The sequence below is a fragment of the Acipenser ruthenus genome, chromosome 9 (genome assembly GCF_902713425.1).
Source record: "Acipenser ruthenus chromosome 9, fAciRut3.2 maternal haplotype, whole genome shotgun sequence".
NCBI lineage: Eukaryota > Metazoa > Chordata > Actinopteri > Acipenseriformes > Acipenseridae > Acipenser > Acipenser ruthenus.
In genome coordinates, this window is record NC_081197.1 from 93064 (window position 1) to 113906 (window position 20843).

Genomic DNA, 20843 nt, shown 5'->3' on the forward strand with positions numbered 1-20843 from the left:
TGAGCTAAGTAGGGTACATCTCTGAGGTTTTCAAGTGGGCACCTTCCATCCTCAGTGTTTCGTCGACTAGCCCACGACACCTCAAGAGGGCTCGACGGTGATTCTGGTGTCCCAGCATCACCCCCCTCCGTCCCCCACTCAACTCAGCCCAGCTTACTTACCTGTACATCAGCGTTTCACTGATCTGACATGAGGGGTGTTTGTGCTGCACTGTTTCACTGATCTGTCATGAGGGGTGTTTGTGCTGCACTGTGGGTCACTGATCTGTCATGTGGGGTGTTTGTGCTGCACTGTGTTTCACTGATCTGTCATGTGGGGTGTTTGTGCTGCACTGTGGGTCACTGATTTGTCATGAGGGGTGTTTGTGCTGCACTGTGGGTCACTGATCTGTCATGTGGGGTGTTTGTGCTGCACTGTGGGTCACTGATCTGTCATGTGGGGTGTTTGTGCTGCACTGTGGGTCACTGATCTGTCATGTGGGGTGTTTGTGCTGCACTGTGGGTCACTGATCTGTCATGAGGGGTGTTTGTGCTGCACTGTGTTTCACTGATCTGTCATGTGGGGTGTTTGTGCTGCACTGTGTTTCACTGATCTGTCATGTGGGGTGTTTGTGCTGCACTGTGGGTCACTGATCTGTCATGAGGGGTGTTTGTGCTGCACTGTGTTTCACTGATCTGTCATGTGGGGTGTTTGTGCTGCACTGTGGGTCACTGATCTGTCATGTGGGGTGTTTGTGTTTCACTGATCTGTCATGTGGGGTGTTTGTGCTGCACTGTGGGTCACTGATCTGTCATGTGGGGTGTTTGTGTTTCACTGATCTGTCATGTGGGGTGTTTGTGCTGCACTGTGGGTCACTGATCTGTCATGTGGGGTGTTTGTGCTGCACTGTGGGTCACTGATCTGTCATGAGGGGTGTTTGTGCTGCACTGTGGGTCACTGATCTGTCATGTGGGGTGTTTGTGCTGCACTGTTTCACTGATCTGTCATGAGGGGTGTTTGTGCTGCACTGTGGGTCACTGATCTGTCATGTGGGGTGTTTGTGCTGCACTGTGTTTCACTGATCTGTCATGTGGGGTGTTTGTGCTGCACTGTGGGTCACTGATCTGTCATGAGGGGTGTTTGTGCTGCACTGTGGGTCACTGATCTGTCATGTGGGGTGTTTGTGCTGCACTGTGGGTCACTGATCTGTCATGTGGGGTGTTTGTGCTGCACTGTGGGTCACTGATCTGTCATGAGGGGTGTTTGTGCTGCACTGTGGGTCACTGATCTGTCATGTGGGGTGTTTGTGCTGCACTGTGGGTCACTGATCTGTCATGTGGGGTGTTTGTGTTTCACTGATCTGTCATGTGGGGTGTTTGTGCTGCACTGTGGGTCACTGATCTGTCATGTGGGGTGTTTGTGCTGCACTGTGGGTCACTGATCTGTCATGTGGGGTGTTTGTGCTGCACTGTGGGTCACTGATCTGTCATGAGGGGTGTTTGTGCTGCACTGTGGGTCACTGATCTGTCATGTGGGGTGTTTGTGTTTCACTGATCTGTCATGTGGGGTGTTTGTGCTGCACTGTGGGTCACTGATCTGTCATGTGGGGTGTTTGTGCTGCACTGTGGGTCACTGATCTGTCATGAGGGGTGTTTGTGTTTCACTGATCTGTCATGTGGGGTGTTTGTGCTGCACTGTTGGTCACTGATCTGTCATGAGGGGTGTTTGTGCTGCACTGATCTGTCATGTGGGGTGTTTGTGCTGCACTGTGGGTCACTGATCTGTCATGTGGGGTGTTTGTGCTGCACTGTGGGTCACTGATCTGTCATGAGGGGTGTTTGTGTTTCACTGATCTGTCATGAGGGGTGTTTGTGCTGCACTGTGTTTCACTGATCTGTCATGAGGGGTGTTTGTGCTGCACTGTGGGTCACTGATCTGTCATGTGGGGTGTTTGTGCTGCACTGTGGGTCACTGATCTGTCATGTGGGGTGTTTGTGCTGCACTGTGGGTCACTGATCTGTCATGAGGGGTGTTTGTGCTGCACTGTGTTTCACTGATCTGTCATGTGGGGTGTTTGTGCTGCACTGTGTTTCACTGATCTGTCATGTGGGGTGTTTGTGCTGCACTGTGGGTCACTGATCTGTCATGAGGGGTGTTTGTGCTGCACTGTGTTTCACTGATCTGTCATGTGGGGTGTTTGTGCTGCACTGTGGGTCACTGATCTGTCATGTGGGGTGTTTGTGTTTCACTGATCTGTCATGTGGGGTGTTTGTGCTGCACTGTGGGTCACTGATCTGTCATGTGGGGTGTTTGTGTTTCACTGATCTGTCATGTGGGGTGTTTGTGCTGCACTGTGGGTCACTGATCTGTCATGTGGGGTGTTTGTGCTGCACTGTGGGTCACTGATCTGTCATGAGGGGTGTTTGTGCTGCACTGTGGGTCACTGATCTGTCATGTGGGGTGTTTGTGCTGCACTGTTTCACTGATCTGTCATGAGGGGTGTTTGTGCTGCACTGTGGGTCACTGATCTGTCATGTGGGGTGTTTGTGCTGCACTGTGTTTCACTGATCTGTCATGTGGGGTGTTTGTGCTGCACTGTGGGTCACTGATCTGTCATGAGGGGTGTTTGTGCTGCACTGTGGGTCACTGATCTGTCATGTGGGGTGTTTGTGCTGCACTGTGGGTCACTGATCTGTCATGTGGGGTGTTTGTGCTGCACTGTGGGTCACTGATCTGTCATGAGGGGTGTTTGTGCTGCACTGTGGGTCACTGATCTGTCATGTGGGGTGTTTGTGCTGCACTGTGGGTCACTGATCTGTCATGTGGGGTGTTTGTGTTTCACTGATCTGTCATGTGGGGTGTTTGTGCTGCACTGTGGGTCACTGATCTGTCATGTGGGGTGTTTGTGCTGCACTGTGGGTCACTGATCTGTCATGTGGGGTGTTTGTGCTGCACTGTGGGTCACTGATCTGTCATGAGGGGTGTTTGTGCTGCACTGTGGGTCACTGATCTGTCATGTGGGGTGTTTGTGCTGCACTGTGGGTCACTGATCTGTCATGTGGGGTGTTTGTGTTTCACTGATCTGTCATGTGGGGTGTTTGTGCTGCACTGTGGGTCACTGATCTCTCATGTGGGGTGTTTGTGCTGCACTGTGGGTCACTGATCTGTCATGAGGGGTGTTTGTGTTTCACTGATCTGTCATGTGGGGTGTTTGTGCTGCACTGTTGGTCACTGATCTGTCATGAGGGGTGTTTGTGCTGCACTGATCTGTCATGTGGGGTGTTTGTGCTGCACTGTGGGTCACTGATCTGTCATGTGGGGTGTTTGTGCTGCACTGTGGGTCACTGATCTGTCATGAGGGGTGTTTGTGTTTCACTGATCTGTCATGAGGGGTGTTTGTGCTGCACTGTGTTTCACTGATCTGTCATGAGGGGTGTTTGTGCTGCACTGTGGGTCACTGATCTGTCATGTGGGGTGTTTGTGCTGCACTGTGGGTCACTGATCTGTCATGAGGGGTGTTTGTGTTTCACTGATCTGTCATGTGGGGTGTTTGTGCTGCACTGTGGGTCACTGATCTGTCATGAGGGGTGTTTGTGCTGCACTGTGGGTCACTGATCTGTCATGTGGGGTGTTTGTGCTGCACTGTGGGTCACTGATCTGTCATGTGGGGTGTTTGTGCTGCACTGTGGGTCACTGATCTGTCATGAGGGGTGTTTGTGCTGCACTGTGTTTCACTGATCTGTCATGTGGGGTGTTTGTGCTGCACTGTGTTTCACTGATCTGTCATGTGGGGTGTTTGTGCTGCACTGTGGGTCACTGATCTGTCATGAGGGGTGTTTGTGCTGCACTGTGTTTCACTGATCTGTCATGTGGGGTGTTTGTGCTGCACTGTGGGTCACTGATCTGTCATGTGGGGTGTTTGTGTTTCACTGATCTGTCATGTGGGGTGTTTGTGCTGCACTGTGGGTCACTGATCTGTCATGTGGGGTGTTTGTGTTTCACTGATCTGTCATGTGGGGTGTTTGTGCTGCACTGTGGGTCACTGATCTGTCATGTGGGGTGTTTGTGCTGCACTGTGGGTCACTGATCTGTCATGAGGGGTGTTTGTGCTGCACTGTGGGTCACTGATCTGTCATGTGGGGTGTTTGTGCTGCACTGTGGGTCACTGATCTGTCATGTGGGGTGTTTGTGTTTCACTGATCTGTCATGTGGGGTGTTTGTGCTGCACTGTGGGTCACTGATCTGTCATGTGGGGTGTTTGTGCTGCACTGTGGGTCACTGATCTGTCATGAGGGGTGTTTGTGTTTCACTGATCTGTCATGTGGGGTGTTTGTGCTGCACTGTGGGTCACTGATCTGTCATGAGGGGTGTTTGTGCTGCACTGTGGGTCACTGATCTGTCATGTGGGGTGTTTGTGCTGCACTGTGGGTCACTGATCTGTCATGAGGGGTGTTTGTGCTGCACTGTGTTTCACTGATCTGTCATGTGGGGTGTTTGTGCTGCACTGTGTTTCACTGATCTGTCATGTGGGGTGTTTGTGCTGCACTGTGGGTCACTGATCTGTCATGAGGGGTGTTTGTGTTTCACTGATCTGTCATGTGGGGTGTTTGTGCTGCACTGTGGGTCACTGATCTGTCATGTGGGGTGTTTGTGTTTCACTGATCTGTCATGTGGGGTGTTTGTGCTGCACTGTGGGTCACTGATCTGTCATGTGGGGTGTTTGTGCTGCACTGTGGGTCACTGATCTGTCATGAGGGGTGTTTGTGCTGCACTGTGGGTCACTGATCTGTCATGTGGGGTGTTTGTGCTGCACTGTGGGTCACTGATCTGTCATGTGGGGTGTTTGTGTTTCACTGATCTGTCATGTGGGGTGTTTGTGCTGCACTGTGGGTCACTGATCTGTCATGTGGGGTGTTTGTGCTGCACTGTGGGTCACTGATCTGTCATGAGGGGTGTTTGTGTTTCACTGATCTGTCATGTGGGGTGTTTGTGCTGCACTGTGGGTCACTGATCTGTCATGAGGGGTGTTTGTGCTGCACTGTGGGTCACTGATCTGTCATGTGGGGTGTTTGTGCTGCACTGTGGGTCACTGATCTGTCATGAGGGGTGTTTGTGCTGCACTGTGTTTCACTGATCTGTCATGTGGGGTGTTTGTGCTGCACTGTGTTTCACTGATCTGTCATGTGGGGTGTTTGTGCTGCACTGTGGGTCACTGATCTGTCATGAGGGGTGTTTGTGCTGCACTGTGTTTCACTGATCTGTCATGTGGGGTGTTTGTGCTGCACTGTGGGTCACTGATCTGTCATGTGGGGTGTTTGTGTTTCACTGATCTCTCATGTGGGGTGTTTGTGCTGCACTGTGGGTCACTGATCTGTCATGAGGGGTGTTTGTGTTTCACTGATCTGCCATGTGGGGTGTTTGTGCTGCACTGTGGGTCACTGATCTGTCATGAGGGGTGTTTGTGCTGCACTGTGGGTCACTGATCTGTCATGTGGGGTGTTTGTGCTGCACTGTGGGTGACTGCCACACAGGGTCACTGTATTTTGGATCATGTTTTTTTGTTTTTTTTAAAACCTTTATTTAACCAGGAAGTCACGTTAAGATTCAAAATCTCTTTTTGGCGACAGATCTGACCAAGAGGGCAGCAATACAGAAACAATCACACACATTAACAGATTAACAGAAACATTTCAAAAATAATAATACCATGAAACATTAATTAATCAGGACATTCCATTGGATTATTTGCAACTTTAAAATTAATTAAAACAAGTACATTTATCAGAAATAAAATTTCCCCCCTGATTTTTTTAATCTGTTAATAATGAGATAGTTTGACATGCTTCTGAAGGTCGTTCCATGACCAGTGTTTGCTCTGCAGTTGATAGAATGTCATTCGCTTGGTCGTTATTGTTGTCTTTGACAGATTCCTGGAGTGTGTGGCTGTGTGCCTGAGTGACATCCAGAACTTAAGAGAAGTCGTTTCAATTCTGGTTCTTTCTTGAGGAGAGGTGACTTGTAGTGGTGAGTGTCAGGGTCAGTGTGGCTCACTCCTGTGACTCTGAGCCCTGGAGCCGCTTTTAAGGGACAGTGTCCTGCAGAGTTTGCCTGTCTGCCCTCGACATTGTGTGAGGGCGTTTGTACCTGAGAATCAGGACTAGCTTCTCGTGACGAATGGGATGCTGGCTGGAGCATTTCTTTATGTAGTTCAGCATGTTAGTTCACGTGTAGCTGACAGTGTGGACGTGCTCATCTTGCATTGCGAGTGTCAGCTGGTTAATTCATGACTACAGTAACCTGCAGGTCACAGCTTGCACAGGTTCATCAACATTGTCAGTTATTGTCTGTACTTGTATCCTCATGTATCCAGTGTGCGCAGTGCTGTAGCAGACAGTGAGGAGTAGTGGAGCAACAATCAATCCATTTATCCATCCTCTGCCCTTAAATTTCCCGAGCTGCGATTACATATTGTTGAATCGATGCATGAGATGAGAGCCCAGTTTGGAGTCTGCCTTTGCCGTTGTCCCAGGAAATAAGTTGATCAAGCTCTAGAATTTAAATGGGAGGTTCCATTGTTTCTAATGTAACCGAGCCTAGGCTAGGAAATAAGTTGATCGGATATGTTAATGAAAAATAATTTAAAATTAATTTTGTAGGTATAATTTATATCAATTAGTAGATCGGATTTATTCGTCAGTATGCTGCCAGTTTATGTTGACTCAGAAATGTCTTCCTCTAGACAATGTGGGGAAGCTATAAAAAAGGCCAACAAGATGCTCGGATATATTGTGAGGAGTGTTGAATTTAAATCAAGGGAAGTAATGTTACAACTTTCCACCCTCCGGAGCCAATCCACAGACATCACATACAACATTCCACAAACCTTTACACAAAACAGCAGGAACTGCATCTACGCAATACAATGCGATACATGCAAAATCATTTACATTGGAGAAACAGGCAACACTATCCGAGTAAGACTAACACAACACATCTATAATATCAAACACAAAAAAGAATCACAAACACCTCTAGTAGCACACTTTCTACAACACAACTTGGAATCTCTGAAAATTACAGGGCTGGAGAGGAACCAGAACTGGACAATCGGAGAAAGGAAATGGAGAGAAAAAGACTGGATCAACAAACTACAAACAACTTTCCCGCTAGGCCTGAACATTAGAAACTCCACGATAGACCTACACTAGAAAAGGAGCTCCAAAACAAAAAAAACAAAGAAAGAAATCCAAAAAGAGCCAGATGGCCAGTGCATCTTTCTTTCCCTGAAAAACCAACCAAGTGTGGAGTTCTCAGGGAAACAAAGTTCAGTTTTATTATTATTTATTTATTTATTTATTTATTTATTTATTTATTTATTTAATACATTTCAAGAATCACAGAACAGGTAATAATACAATTAAGAGAAAGATAAAAAAAATACAATGACTTTGGTTCTAGCAAGTACAAGTATGACAAAATACGATTCAATAACGGAGCAGATAACAGTGTCAGTGATAGTTACATCAGGATCTAATTAAATACAAAATACTACAGATTAAATAACACTTGATTACAGTACTCTAAAGTACAGGATTAAATGCAGTAAAATAGGGGGCAGATAAGAGCAAGTAAAGCGCATTTAAGGAAGGGTGATAAGTGTCCCAGGGGAAAAACAGAGTTCTACAGGTGCTGTCTGAAGAGGTGAGTCTTGAGGAGGCGCAGGAATGTGGTCAGGGACTGGGCAGTCCTGACATCTGTAGGAAGGTCATTCCACCACTGTGGAGCGAGGGTGGAGAAGGAGCGGGCTCTGAAGGCAGGGGAGCGTAGCGGAGGTAGAGCTAGTCTTCTAGTGCAGGCGGAGCGGAGAGGTCGAGTGGGGTTGTTGGGAGAGATGAGGGTCTGGAGGTAGCTGGGTTCAGTCTGGTCAAGGCATCTGTAGGCTAGTACAAGAGTCTTGAACTGGATGCGAGCGGTGATCGGGAGCCAGTGGAGTAAGCGGAGTAGTGGAGTTGCGTGGGAGAAGCGAGGCAGAGAGAACACCAGGTGGGCAGCGGAATTCTGGATGAGCTGCAGCTGACGGGTGGCGGACGCAGGGAGGCCAGTGCAGTGAGCAGAGCGGAAGCCAGATTGGAGAGGGTTGAGCAGAGAGTGGTTGGATAGGAAAGCAGAGAGCTGGCAGTGTACAGTCCGCTTGAGGGTTTTGGCGAGGAAGGGTAGAAGGGAGACAGGACGGTAGCTCTGGAGGGAGGTGGGGTCGAGGGTAGGTTTTTTGAGGAGGGGTGTGATAGTGGCTTTTTTGAATGCAGAGGGAAAGAGGTGTTGAGAAGGGTGGAGATGAAGGGAAGTAGAGCAGGAGCAGCAGCTTGAAAGAGGTGAGTGGAGAGGGGGTCCAGGGCACACGTGGTGGGTTTGTGACCCTGTAGCAGGGAGGAGAGGTCAGAGTCTGAGAGGGGCGAGAAGGTGGAGAAGGAGGGTGAGTTAGTAGGGGATGCAGTGGGTGTAGGGGTTGGAGCAGGAGGGGATGTGGGGGAGGGAAAGGTGTTAGAGTTTGCGGATACCTGAGATTTTAAAAGAGAAGAAGGAGGCAAAGTCATCAGGGGAAATAGAGGAGGGGGGAGGATTTAGGAGGGAGGATAAGGTAGAGAATAGTTTACGTGGGTTGTTAGTGGAGGCTTGGATTACAGATTGGAAATAAGTACATTTAGCAGAGGAGAGAGTAGAGGAGAAGGAGGAGAGGAGAGTGCGGTAAAGGTCTAGGGCAGCAGGGAGTTTGGTTCTCTTCCATTTCTTTTCAGCAGATATCAGTGTGATTCTTGCGAGCGGAGCGCAGAGGAGAGCCAGGGTTGGGGAGGGGAGGGGTGAGCAGGTTGGGAGGTGAGGGGACAGAGGGAGTCAAGGGAGGAGGTGAGGGAGGAGAAGAGGGTGGAGGTAGCAGAGTCTATGGAGAGTTGTGAAAAGGAGTCGATAGGAGGGAGGTGAGAGAGCAGTGGAGGCAAGGACAGAGGGGCAGAGAGAGCGGAGGTTACGGTGAGAGGTGACAGTGGGGGTAGGAGGAGCAGGGAGAGAGGGGAGAGACAGAGAAAAAGAGATGAAATAGTGATCAGAGAGGTCCAGTGGGGTGACAGAGAGGGTGGAGGGGCAGCAGGCCCTGGAGAAGGTGAGGTCCAGTTGACGGCCAGCTTTGTGGGTAGGAGGGGATGGAGAGAGACAGAAGTTGAAGGAGTGAAGGAGAGGGAGGAATCCAGCAGAGTGGCTGGGGTTGGAGAGATGGATATTGAAGTCACCTAACAGGACAGTTGGGGTAGACAGAGAGTGGAGGGAGGAGAGTAGATAGTCGAGTTCATCTAGAAAGTGAGCGAGAGGCCCAGGGGGACGGTACAGTACAATTAGCAGGAGTTGACAGGGAGAGGTTAGTTGGACTGCATGAAATTCAAAGGTATTAACAGAGAGTGAGGAGAGATCAGAGGGGACAGAAAATAGTAAGGAGGGAGAGAGGAGAAGACCAGTCCCACCTCCCCGTCCAGTGAGATGCGGGGTATGGGACAGGACGTAGAGAGAGGACAGGGCAGCAGGAGTTACAGTGTTATCAGGGGACAGCCTGTTGCTTTTAAGGACTGTTTAAGGACTGATGAGTCCCCATTTGCAAACTGGACTGATGGGGCCCCATTTGCAAATTGTGTAAGGACTGATGGGGCCCCGTTTGAAAACTGTGTAAGGACTGATGGGGCCCTGTTTTGTAAACTGTTTTAAGGATTGTTTTTTAAGGTTTGACAATGATTTGAAAAATAAAAAAAGAAGTCCAACCCTCTCTAAAACATTTGAAAGGGGTTCAGGACCTGCAAACTTGATTTAATTGATCAACCATCCTTAGCAGTTTGTGCCCAGGATACCAGGACCAGTCCCTGTATGATCTCTTAAAGCAGTAGTTCCTAATGTTTCAGACCCCTCTCACTAGAACACAAACCCAGATGAACAGAATGAAGGGATGTGGAAATCGATTAAATTAATTAATTATTTTATTATTGAACTCAATATTGTCATAAATATTACAGTAACCAACATTCAAAATAATTTAATCGAATTTATTAAATACATTTTGATTAAAAAAAATAACAGACAAAAAGTTTTATTAAAATATCAAAGCACTCCTGTAAGCACTCCTTTCTTATCATGAGAAAAACATATATATATATATATATATATATATATATATATATATATATATATATATATATATATATATATATATATATATATATATATATATATATATATCAATATATCAGTAAATGCATGTCAATGTTTTGCAGTGAAGTCTGGTATTTAACACAGGTTGTAGTTACTGTTCATGACACGGAAAAGTCTCTTGGAACTAAACCTATATTCAAACACCCTTGGTCCATTGTAGAGGTACATGAATCCTGAAAAGAGAAAAATGAAAAGAAATGGGAAATTTACATTGAGTAACAATACATGACAGAAATAGGCTCCTGACAAAGGAGGAAATAAAGCTATGTAGATGTGTATTACACTGTTTCATTAGTTACAGGGTAGACATGTGTGCTTGTTCTAAGTTTTATGTGAGGTCTGGTTTAACAAGTTCACTGAATTAAATCGTTCTGCTTTCTAATGGCTTTGGTGTCACCATCATCTTGATTTAATCCAGGTCTGGGTGTCAAATACATTTCCAATCTTTTTGAATGCTCCCTATATTCACTCATCATGACTCGTTAAGTCCTGTTGAGGTTCAAATCTCTTTTATAGGGAAGGCCCGGCCACGAGGGCTCTGATAAAAATCCCTTAAAGAGCAGAAGAGGCCCGGCAAGCAGAGCTTCTGCAAAGAGGAACAGAGCAGGAGCTGAAGAAACCACTTGAGAAAGAATGGGCCTCAAGAATGGCTTTGACATACAATACCATTATCATGAACACAGCTGCAGCATGTGATTATTATACCATGTAAAAATGGTGTTGCTAGATTATATCATGACTGGGGTTTAAAGAGCAGTAAGGGTGGAAGTATTGGGGTTAGGGTTAGGGTTATTAATCAGGAAAGGGTTAGGGAATTAAAGGTACCTCTAATTTGAATAGCGGCATCAACTTTCCCCCCAATTCCCGGGAAGTCTTCTTCTATCAATCTGGGGAACCCCCTGTCCATTTTCTTTGTGCTGTCATCATAACTGAAAATCAAAAACAACACAGTAAGACTAAGAAGAGGCGTTCTGAGTACCTAATAACACGGAAAGACTAAGAAGAGGTGTGCTGGGCACCTAACAACATGGTAAGACTAAGAAGAGGCATGCTGGATACCTAACAACATGGTAAGACTAAGAAGAGGCATGCTGGGCACCTAACAACATGGTAAGACTAAGAAGAGGCATGCTGGATACCTAACAACATGGTAAGACTAAGAAGAGGCATGCTGGATACCTAACAACACGGTAAGACTAAGAAGAGGTGTGCTGGATACCTAACAACATGGTAAGACTAAGAAGAGGTGTGCTGGATACCTAACAACATGGTAAGACTAAGAAGAGGTGTGCTGGATACCTAACAACATGGTAAGACTAAGAAGAGGCGTGCTGGATACCTAACAACACAGTAAGACTAAGAAGAGGCGTGCTGGGTACCTAACAACACGGTAAGAATAAGAAGAGGTGTGCGGGGTACCTAACAACACGGTAAGACTAAGAAGAGGTGTGCTGGGTACCTAACAACACGGTAAGACTAAGAAGAGGCGTGCTGGATACCTAACAACATGGTAAGACTAAGAAGAGGTGTGCTGGATACCTAACAACATGGTAAGACTAAGAAGAGGCGTGCTGGATACCTAACAACATGGTAAGACTAAGAAGAGGTGTGCTGGATACCTAACAACATGGTAAGACTAAGAAGAGGCGTGCTGGATACCTAACAACACAGTAAGACTAAGAAGAGGCGTGCTGGGTACCCAACAACACAGTAAGACTAAGAAGAGGCGTGCTGGATACCTAACAACATGGTAAGACTAAGAAGAGGTGTGCTGGATACCTAACAACATGGTAAGACTAAGAAGAGGCGTGCTGGATACCTAACAACACAGTAAGACTAAGAAGAGGCGTGCTGGGTACCTAACAACACGGTAAGAATAAGAAGAGGTGTGCTGGGTACCTAACAACACAGCAAGACTAAGAAGAGGCGTGCTGGGTACCTAGTCTGCGAGTATCAAAGTATCAGAGTGTGCTTTAAAAAGCTGCAGGTCGCTCAGTCTACATTACCTGTAGTATTGATTCCCAACAAAGAAGAAGGTTTTCCCAGTATTTTCATTGTGAAGTGCTGCATCAATTCTCTTCACATTCTTAGGGAAGCCCAGGTTGTAAATGCTTTGAGGGAAGCCCTGGTCAACGTCATACCCAAACAGAGCCCAGTACTGAGTTCCTATGAAGCACAGAGGAACACAAATAAATTCTGATTCTTCAAATGCATTCCTTGTTGTTGTTTCACAGTTTCAAAACATTGTACCTTCTTATCTCAGTCCTTATCTGGCTCATGTATAATAATAATAATAATAATAATAATAATAATAATAATAATTAATAAATAATAATAATAATAATAATAATAATAATAATTAAACAGAAAGACTCTGTCCCTGTGCTGGTTCTCACAGCGAAGTTACATTTAAACAGAAAGACCCTGTCGCTGTGCTGGCTCTCATAGTGAAGTTACCTTTAAACAGAAAGACCCTGTCGCTGTGCTGGCTCTCATAAGCAGCATCGATGTTGCTGGGCAGCTCTGGCCAGAAGTAACTGATGGTGTACTGCTCAACCTGGCTAATCTGAGGGATCTGCCTCCAGAAGAACCTGTGAGGAAAGGGCCTTTTTAACAGAGCTGCTGTATTCATGGGATCAGCAACAACTTATTGTAAGGAAAAATACAAGTTGTATTATAAATTCAAAACATCAGCTCATTCAAATCTTTTGAACTAAATTCAGTGAAATTAATAAAACAGGAAATAAATCAAGAAGATGTAATGGACAGCTGCAGTGTGTAAAGAGCCACAAGGACAAAATAAAGCAACAAGTCACTCCCACCAGAAACAAGAACACTGCAGTTAGTCCTTTCCATATCTGCAGTGGTAGATTCCCCAAAATACATTAGCTTGGTAAGGCTTGCCAGATTACTGTATAAAAGTGAATATCAAGTTTAAAGAAAAGAGAAATCCTAATTACAGGGCCCACTGCGCCTCGGTGCTGAAGCATTAACCCTACTTCTATAAAGCGGATCCATCTGATTTAGGGTTGTAAGTGTGCTGCAGTTGATCTGATTTAGGGTTGTAAGTGTGCTGCAGTTGATCTGATTTAAGGTTGTAAGTGTGCTGCAGTTGATCTGATTTAGGGTTGTAAGTGTGCTGCAGTTGATCTGATTTAGGGTTGTAAGTGTGCTGCAGTTGATCTGATTTAAGGTTGTAAGTGTGCTGCAGTTGATCTGATTTAGGGTTGTAAGTGTGCTGCAGTTGATCTGATTTAGGGTTGTAAGTGTGCTGCAGTTGATCTGATTTAGGGTTGTAAGTGTGCTGCAGTTGATCTGATTTAGGGTTGTAAGTGTGCTGCAGTTGATCTGATTTAAGATTGTAAGTGTGCTGCAGTTGATCTGATTTAGGATTGGAAGTGTGCTGAAGTTCAAGTGTGTAAACCACACTGGGTTTTGTTACCTGTCTTTGAAATACATTGTTTCTCCACGTAAGCTGGTGATGGCATCCAGGACCAGATTGGGATCACAGGCATTGGGAGTTGCTGGGGGTGTATTTGGATTTTGGTCCAGGTCCTTATCAGGGTTTGAACCTAATGACAAAGTTAGCATATAAGTAAATATCAATTCCTGTACATTGGTTTGTGCGGGTATACTGTACAGGGTATATGTATTCTATGGGAAAGCATATTGTCAGCATGCTTATTGCACAGCAAACCTATAGACAGTAGTTAATACCTAATGTTTCAAGAGCACTTTAACATGGTCTCATGATTGATCTGTATACAGCTCACATGCCTCACTTACCATAGAGAGACTGGATCCCTCGAACATCATCCCGAGGGAGAGCGTAGTTGCTGGTGTCTGTGTAGCTGTAGATGGGATACATCAAGGCACCGGGATCCTGGGAATGAGATAGTCCAAGAGCATGGCCAAACTCGTGAGCAGCCACGAGGAACAGGTTATACCCTAAAAGCAACAGGTGGGAACAAGTGAGCTGCATATATTCTTATCCACAACTTCAACAAGCACAATAGAAGAAGACGGCACAAGACGCAATATTGGTCTGCTTGATCAGGTTTTAATAATGTTTTTATACCTTGATTCTAATCTATTTTACCTAACACAGTCATTTGAGCATTTTCTAAAGAACACAATCAAATCTACGTTTAAGCATCTGAAAATATGAATGACTTTGTTGTGCAACATTAGAGCCTTATGGTAAAGAACGTGTCTCCACTGTTTAAAGCAGTTACATCACTTGTGTGTTTTCACTGAGATTGTTGTCTTTCTGAAAGGCTTACCAGCTGATCCAACAGAAAAGGTTTCATCTTCGTCAAAATGAGTGTCGCCTCCGATGCCGGCTGCAGGTGCAAAAGCGTGAGCCAAAGTGCCTTCAGGACCATCAAAGGGATAGAAGTCACCGTGGTCTGGAAGGCAATTCAAACATCTTTTCAAACTCCTCTTTGCCAATCTTTCTCACAAGTACAGTATTGACCAACTGATTGGTCACTTTATAACTGGATTAGACACCGCCATGAATTGTGATACAGATGGGGTTGATCATGTTAACAGTGTACCAGAAATGGGAAAGGCAAAGATCTAACAGCATTATGGGAAAGGCAAAGATCTAACAGCATTATGGGAAAGGCAAATGTCTAACAGCATTATGGGAAAGGCAAAGATCTCTCATCATTTTGAAAGAGGCATGATAGTGGGCTCATGTTGAGCCAGTGACACAGTAGCAAGTTTACCTCGAGCTCCAAAGGAGATCCTTATATCAGCCGTGCCTCTGGTGAGTCTTGTGAACTTCAGTGGGGTCACCTTGCTCCACACTTGAAAAGCTTTCTCGATTGCTTTGTTGACATCAGAATGAGACATATCCGGTGTGTAGTTCTCAATCCTGGAAAATTAATCAAAATAAACATAAAGCACAGTACAGTAATTAACCAAGCCAGCTGCTGTTTCACCTGTCTCTTTAGAGCAGCTGTTTCCAGTCGTTCAATGAGTTTAAGAGATAAGTTCAATTTCCTGTATGTGAGGCTGTTTGACCTGTCTCTTTAGAGCAGCTGTTTCCAGTCGTTCAATGAGTTTAAGAGATAAGTTCAATTTCCTGTATGTGAGGCTGTTTGACCTGTCTCTTTAGAGCAGCTGTTTCCAGTCGTTCAGTGGGTTTAAGAGATGAGTTCAATTACCTATATGTGAGTCTGTTTGACCTGTCTCTTTAGAGTAGCTGTTTCCAGTCGTTCAGTGGGTTTAAGAGATGAGTTCAATTACCTGTATGTGAGGCTGTTTGTTGGCCACTTCAGACCTCCTGGGAAGGTTGAGTACTGCTCTACATCAGGGACTCCACATCTTGGTTTCTTCATCACTTCAAGAGTGTCAGAGTCCAGCACTCCGCTCACTTTGAGGCCAAAGAACTTCTGCATTTCTTTAACTTTGTCCATCATTCCACCATGCCGTCTTCGGGCTGTAGGGCCTTGAGTGGATGTGAGGTTGTAGAAATGCTTGAGATATTTCTGCAGAGAGAAATTGAGAATCCATGAATACAACAAAAACAGACCTACTGTAGACCAGTCAGTGAATCCAATGATGATACTACTACTGCTACTAATACTACTACTACTACTACTAATAATAATAATAATAATAATAATAATAATAATAATAATAATAATAATAATAATGTATTTTTGTTTACAACTGTAAGTCACCCTGGATAAGGGCGTCTGCTAAGAAATAAATAAATAAATAAATAAATAATAATAATAATAATAATAATAATAATAATAATAATAATAATAACATGCATTTCCCCTCCACTGTATTGAAAAAAAGGTTTATTAAAAAGCCATTGCCTCTGCAAAGTCCATATTGTCTTCTCCGGTGTCTGCTGTGAATATGGGGACTGCGTGGGCTGACAGAGCCAGAGCACTCAGCACTAAGAGCTTCATCCACATCATGTTCTTGTCTGGATTACCTGCTGCTGGAGATGAAGCCCCTTTGGGATCTGAGGCTCTTTTATAGCACTCTGACGCTGTGCTTCTTAAGCAATGCCATTAGTCATGAGCAGTAAGGAGGAAGTAAACACCCTCAGTTTCTCACTGGAGGTAAATACCTAATTGTGTAATGCAGGATGTGATAGCATAACTTAATTAAAAGAAGACTTTTTATATTGAAATCATTGGCAGAGTCTTTACATTCATTCAGTTGCAATGAGACTTTTTGTATTGAAATCATTGGCAGAGGCTTTTCAGTCATTCAGTTGCAATGATGCAGTCAGAATGTGTGTTAATCAGCACAGCATCAATAGGGCTTTCATTTGTTTTACATATTTATTTATTTATTTATTGACTGTGATAGGGATATCTCTCCATCTATCTATCTATCTCTCTCTCTCTCTCTATCTCTCGCTATCTCTCTGTCTCTCTCTCTCAATCTATCTCTCTATCTCTATCAATCTAAAACATTTTTGACAGATATATATATAGTATATATATTTCTAGTAATTGTATGGGTATGTGTGTATGTTATTATTATTATTATTATTATTATTATTATTATTATTATTATTACTTATAAGTATTTAAATTCAGTTAAAGCTGTAAAAATGAATAAAGCAGACAGGAAACAAGTAATAACCCATGCGTTATTGACTCCATGTGCTAAGAGAAAGTACAAAGCCATGTGTCATATTTTATGTTAATTACATTTTTAAGGTAATTAATAAACAATATAGTTTAATAAGCAGATGCATACAAATATCTGATTTGATTATGTTAGTAATGAATAATCTCTGGAACTCTATAAAAAGTGTTACTAACTTGTATTACAGTTAGTGAAACCTCATCTGCTGCTGAACTGCTATAACATTGCCACAAGAGGGCAGCACCACATTGACATGAACTGGATATGAAATCAGACTGTTAAAATGACTACAGATTTCATTGAAAAGCATGCTTTGTCTGCGTTCATTATATTTGACTTTGTTCATATGTAGTATGTAACAGTGGTATCGAAACCATAGGCACTTATGTGTGAAAATGTTTGACCACTTTGTGATTTAATTAGGCATCTAAAACAACTTTTTAAAAATCCATTAACAGTCCAAAGCACCTTTGACTATTGTTCCACAGTCCAATGTCTGTGTTCTTGTGCATATTTTAGCCTCTTAGTCTTGTTCCCCTTTCTTAGCCGAGGTATTCTTACTGTAGCACATCCTTTAAGTCCTGATTTCAGGAGTGACCTTTGTACTGTTGATTTGATGGACAACGACACCTGTGCCTTCTGCCAGTTACTAGTGGAGTAAATTGTTGATTCTCATTGTGCATCAGAGTAGAACAATGTAACATGTCTGAGACTTGCACATCCGTGTATTCATATTGGAAAACACCACTTTGCTCAACTTACATTTATTATGTTTCCAGTTCCAATTGTGAATGAAATGTTAACGAACTGTAGGGCTGGTCCTGTATTTGTACAAGTGTAGACCACAATGCCTAATCATTGAATCACTTCCTGCAATATGGACATGTGATGCAAAATGAGTGATGCAAGACATTGTGCTTGGATGGATTTGTGCTGAATATCACTGTTTATATGTGTAGTGATTGGGTCTGCTTTTACACCACTTGCTATACAGTGCTGTGTGCAGCAAAGGGAGTTTCAGGTTTCACAAGAGCTGCTGTTTTTGCAGAATTTATTAATTTATCATTTTACACATTGAATCTAAATATTTTTACACAAAACATATTACATTATGACACCATTAATTACAGGAACAGAGATTAGAAATTAAATTAAACTGTTTCAATAAAATCTGCTAATTATTGGAAAATGTATGGCTAGCATTGTCTCAACTTTAATACAGGATTGAGGTTCACAACACAGAACATACCACATTAATAATAACAATGAAGAACAATAGACTGGCTCAGGATCACGAGAGACTGGCTCCGGATCACGAGAGACTGGCTCAGGATCACGAGAGACTGGCTCAGGATCACGAGAGACTGGCTCAGGATCACGAGAGACTGGCTCAGGATCAAGAGAGACTGGCTCAGGATCAAGGTTCACAACACAGAACATACCACAGTAATAATAACAATGACTAACAAGAGACTATCAGAACTCCCACACTGATGGTAGCTGCACAACACAGTTGTGCAACAAGGTGAAGTCATGCTTATATCACATGTATTTCAGCACGTTTACAGTACAGTCAGGAGCCATTGTCACATCCCAAGTCACTTCAAGTTGACTTTAGGACAAACACATTTAATACAATGCAATACAATGTTACTGTACATTTTTATAATATAATGTAATACAATGTTACATACATTTTTATAATATCATGCAATACAATTTTACTGTACATTTTTATAATATAATGCAATGCAATCTTACTGTATATTTTTATAATACAATGCAATGCAATCTTACTGTACATTTTTATAGGGCCCCTATGTAGGCATCCTGCTTTACAGAAAACACAATTTATACAATGGCGATGTACAATAAAAACTGTGTGAATGGTCTGAGTAGCATGACATAAGATTTCAGACATCTTCCATGGCCACCACATTTCAACTGAGCATGCCTGGGATAAAAAATAAATTGCTGGCTGGTTTCACTGACCCTGATAAGCACTACTCTTAGACTAGCTAATGTTATTTTAGATAGCGTAATCCAAGATTAGCACTGACGAGGGTCTGTGAAAGCAGCTCCATGTGTAGAAAAGATTATAATGCATTGGTTTGTACTACAGCACCCAAAAACATCTTAAGACCGAGGCTTAAAGCCATCCCAGGAACCAGGACACGCTATAAGTATTGAGAGACACAAAACAATCTATCAGATTTGATAGGGTTACATCATCAAAGATGTGAATGTCTAGCTATGTACTAATTAAAGGAATTATTTCATCATTACTCGGCTGCAATGAAGATGTCTTGCTGTGTTATCTTAAAAGTATGTAAACATTTCCTGACTTCATTTTCTTGTCCTTATGTGAAATATTTGAGCGCAAGATTCTCAGAAGCAGTGATGCAAGACTGTTGGTGATTTTCACATAAGCAGAGCACTGCACACATTGCACGTTCATTATGATATTATCATAAGCAGAGCGCTGCACACGTTGCACGTTCATTATGATATTATCATAAGCAGAGCGCTGCACACGTTGCACGTTCATTATGATATTATCATAAGCAGAGCGCTGCACACGTTGCACGTTCATTATGATATTATCATAAGCAGAGCGCTGCACACGTTGCACGTTCATTATGATATTATCATAAGCAGAGCGCTGCACACGTTGCACGTTCATTATGATATTATCATAAGCAGAGCGCTGCACACGTTGCACGTTCATTATGATATTATTATAAGCAGAGCGCTGCACATGTTGCACGTTCATTATGATATTATCATAAGCAGAGCGCTGCACACGTTGCACATTCATTATGTTATTATCATAAGCAGAGCGCTGCACACGTTGCACGTTCATTATGATATTATCATAAGCAGAGCGCTGCACACGTTGCACATTCATTATGTTATTATCATAAGCAGAGCGCTGCACACGTTGCACGTTCATTATATTATTATAAGCAGAGCACTGACTTTAACATTCATACATGCATGCAAATAAGGAAAAATACACATTATTATTATTATTATTATTATTATTATTATAACTTATTTTGTTATCTCGATGTAAACTGACCTTAACCCTAAGCCTAACCCTAACCAAACCTAACCCCAACCAAACCTAACATAACCCCAACCAAACCTAACCATAACCAAACCTAACCTCAATCAAACCTAACCCTAACCCTAAACCTAACCCCAATCAAACCTAACCCCAACCCCAACCAAACCTAACCATAACCAAACCTAACCTCAATCAAACCTAACCCTAACCCCAACCAAACCTAACCCTAACCGTAAACCTAACCTCAATCAAACCTAACCCTAACCCCAACCAAACCTAACCCTAACCGTAAACCTAACCTTAACCAAAATATGGTATGAACCTGGTCAACCTGTGGGTCCTGCTAATGTAAACTAGCTGATTGAAATGAGTGTAAATATAGCGCTATTGAGACAGAGAGGAGTGAGTGTTACTATAGTGCTATTGAGAGAGGAGTGAGTGTTACTATAGTGCTATTGAGAGAGGAGTGAGTGTGTGTTACTATAGTGCTATTGAGAGAGGAGTGAGTGTTACTATAGCGCTATTGAGAGAGAGAGAGAGGAGTGAGTGTTACTATAGTGGTATTGAGAGAGGTGAGTGGTACTATAGCGCTATTGAGAGAGGAGTGAGTGAGTGTTACTTTAGTGCTATTGCTATAGTAGGGGCAGCAGTGTGGAGTAGTGGTTAGGACTCTTGACCGGAGAGTCGTGGGTTCAATCCCAAGTGGGGGACACTGCTGCTGTACCCTTGAGCAAGGTTCTTTACCTAGATTGCTCCAGTAAAAACCCAACTGTATAAATGGGTAATCGTATGTAAAAAATAATGTGATATCTGTATAATGTGAAATAAAGTATAATGTGATATCTTGTAACAATTGTAAGTCACCCTGGATAAGGGTGTCTGCTAAGAAATAAATAATAATAATAATAATATTGCTCTG

General features: G+C 43.5%; 1 protein-coding gene across 1 annotated transcript; it reads right to left on the reverse strand.

Annotated features, from left to right (window-relative positions):
• Window positions 1-10246: 10246 nt before the first annotated feature.
• LOC117971219 (collagenase 3-like) lies at window positions 10247-16209 on the reverse strand. Its single transcript, XM_059030585.1, has 10 exons — window positions 16065-16209; window positions 15484-15725; window positions 14961-15109; window positions 14511-14636; window positions 14014-14175; window positions 13670-13799; window positions 12685-12818; window positions 12234-12393; window positions 11053-11156; window positions 10247-10400 (listed from the first exon to the last, which is right to left on the reverse strand). The coding sequence occupies exons 1-10, from the start codon at window positions 16167-16169 to the stop codon at window positions 10303-10305; spliced, it is 1410 nt and encodes a 469-aa protein (XP_058886568.1). The 5' UTR covers window positions 16170-16209; the 3' UTR covers window positions 10247-10302.
• Window positions 16210-20843: the final 4634 nt, after the last annotated feature.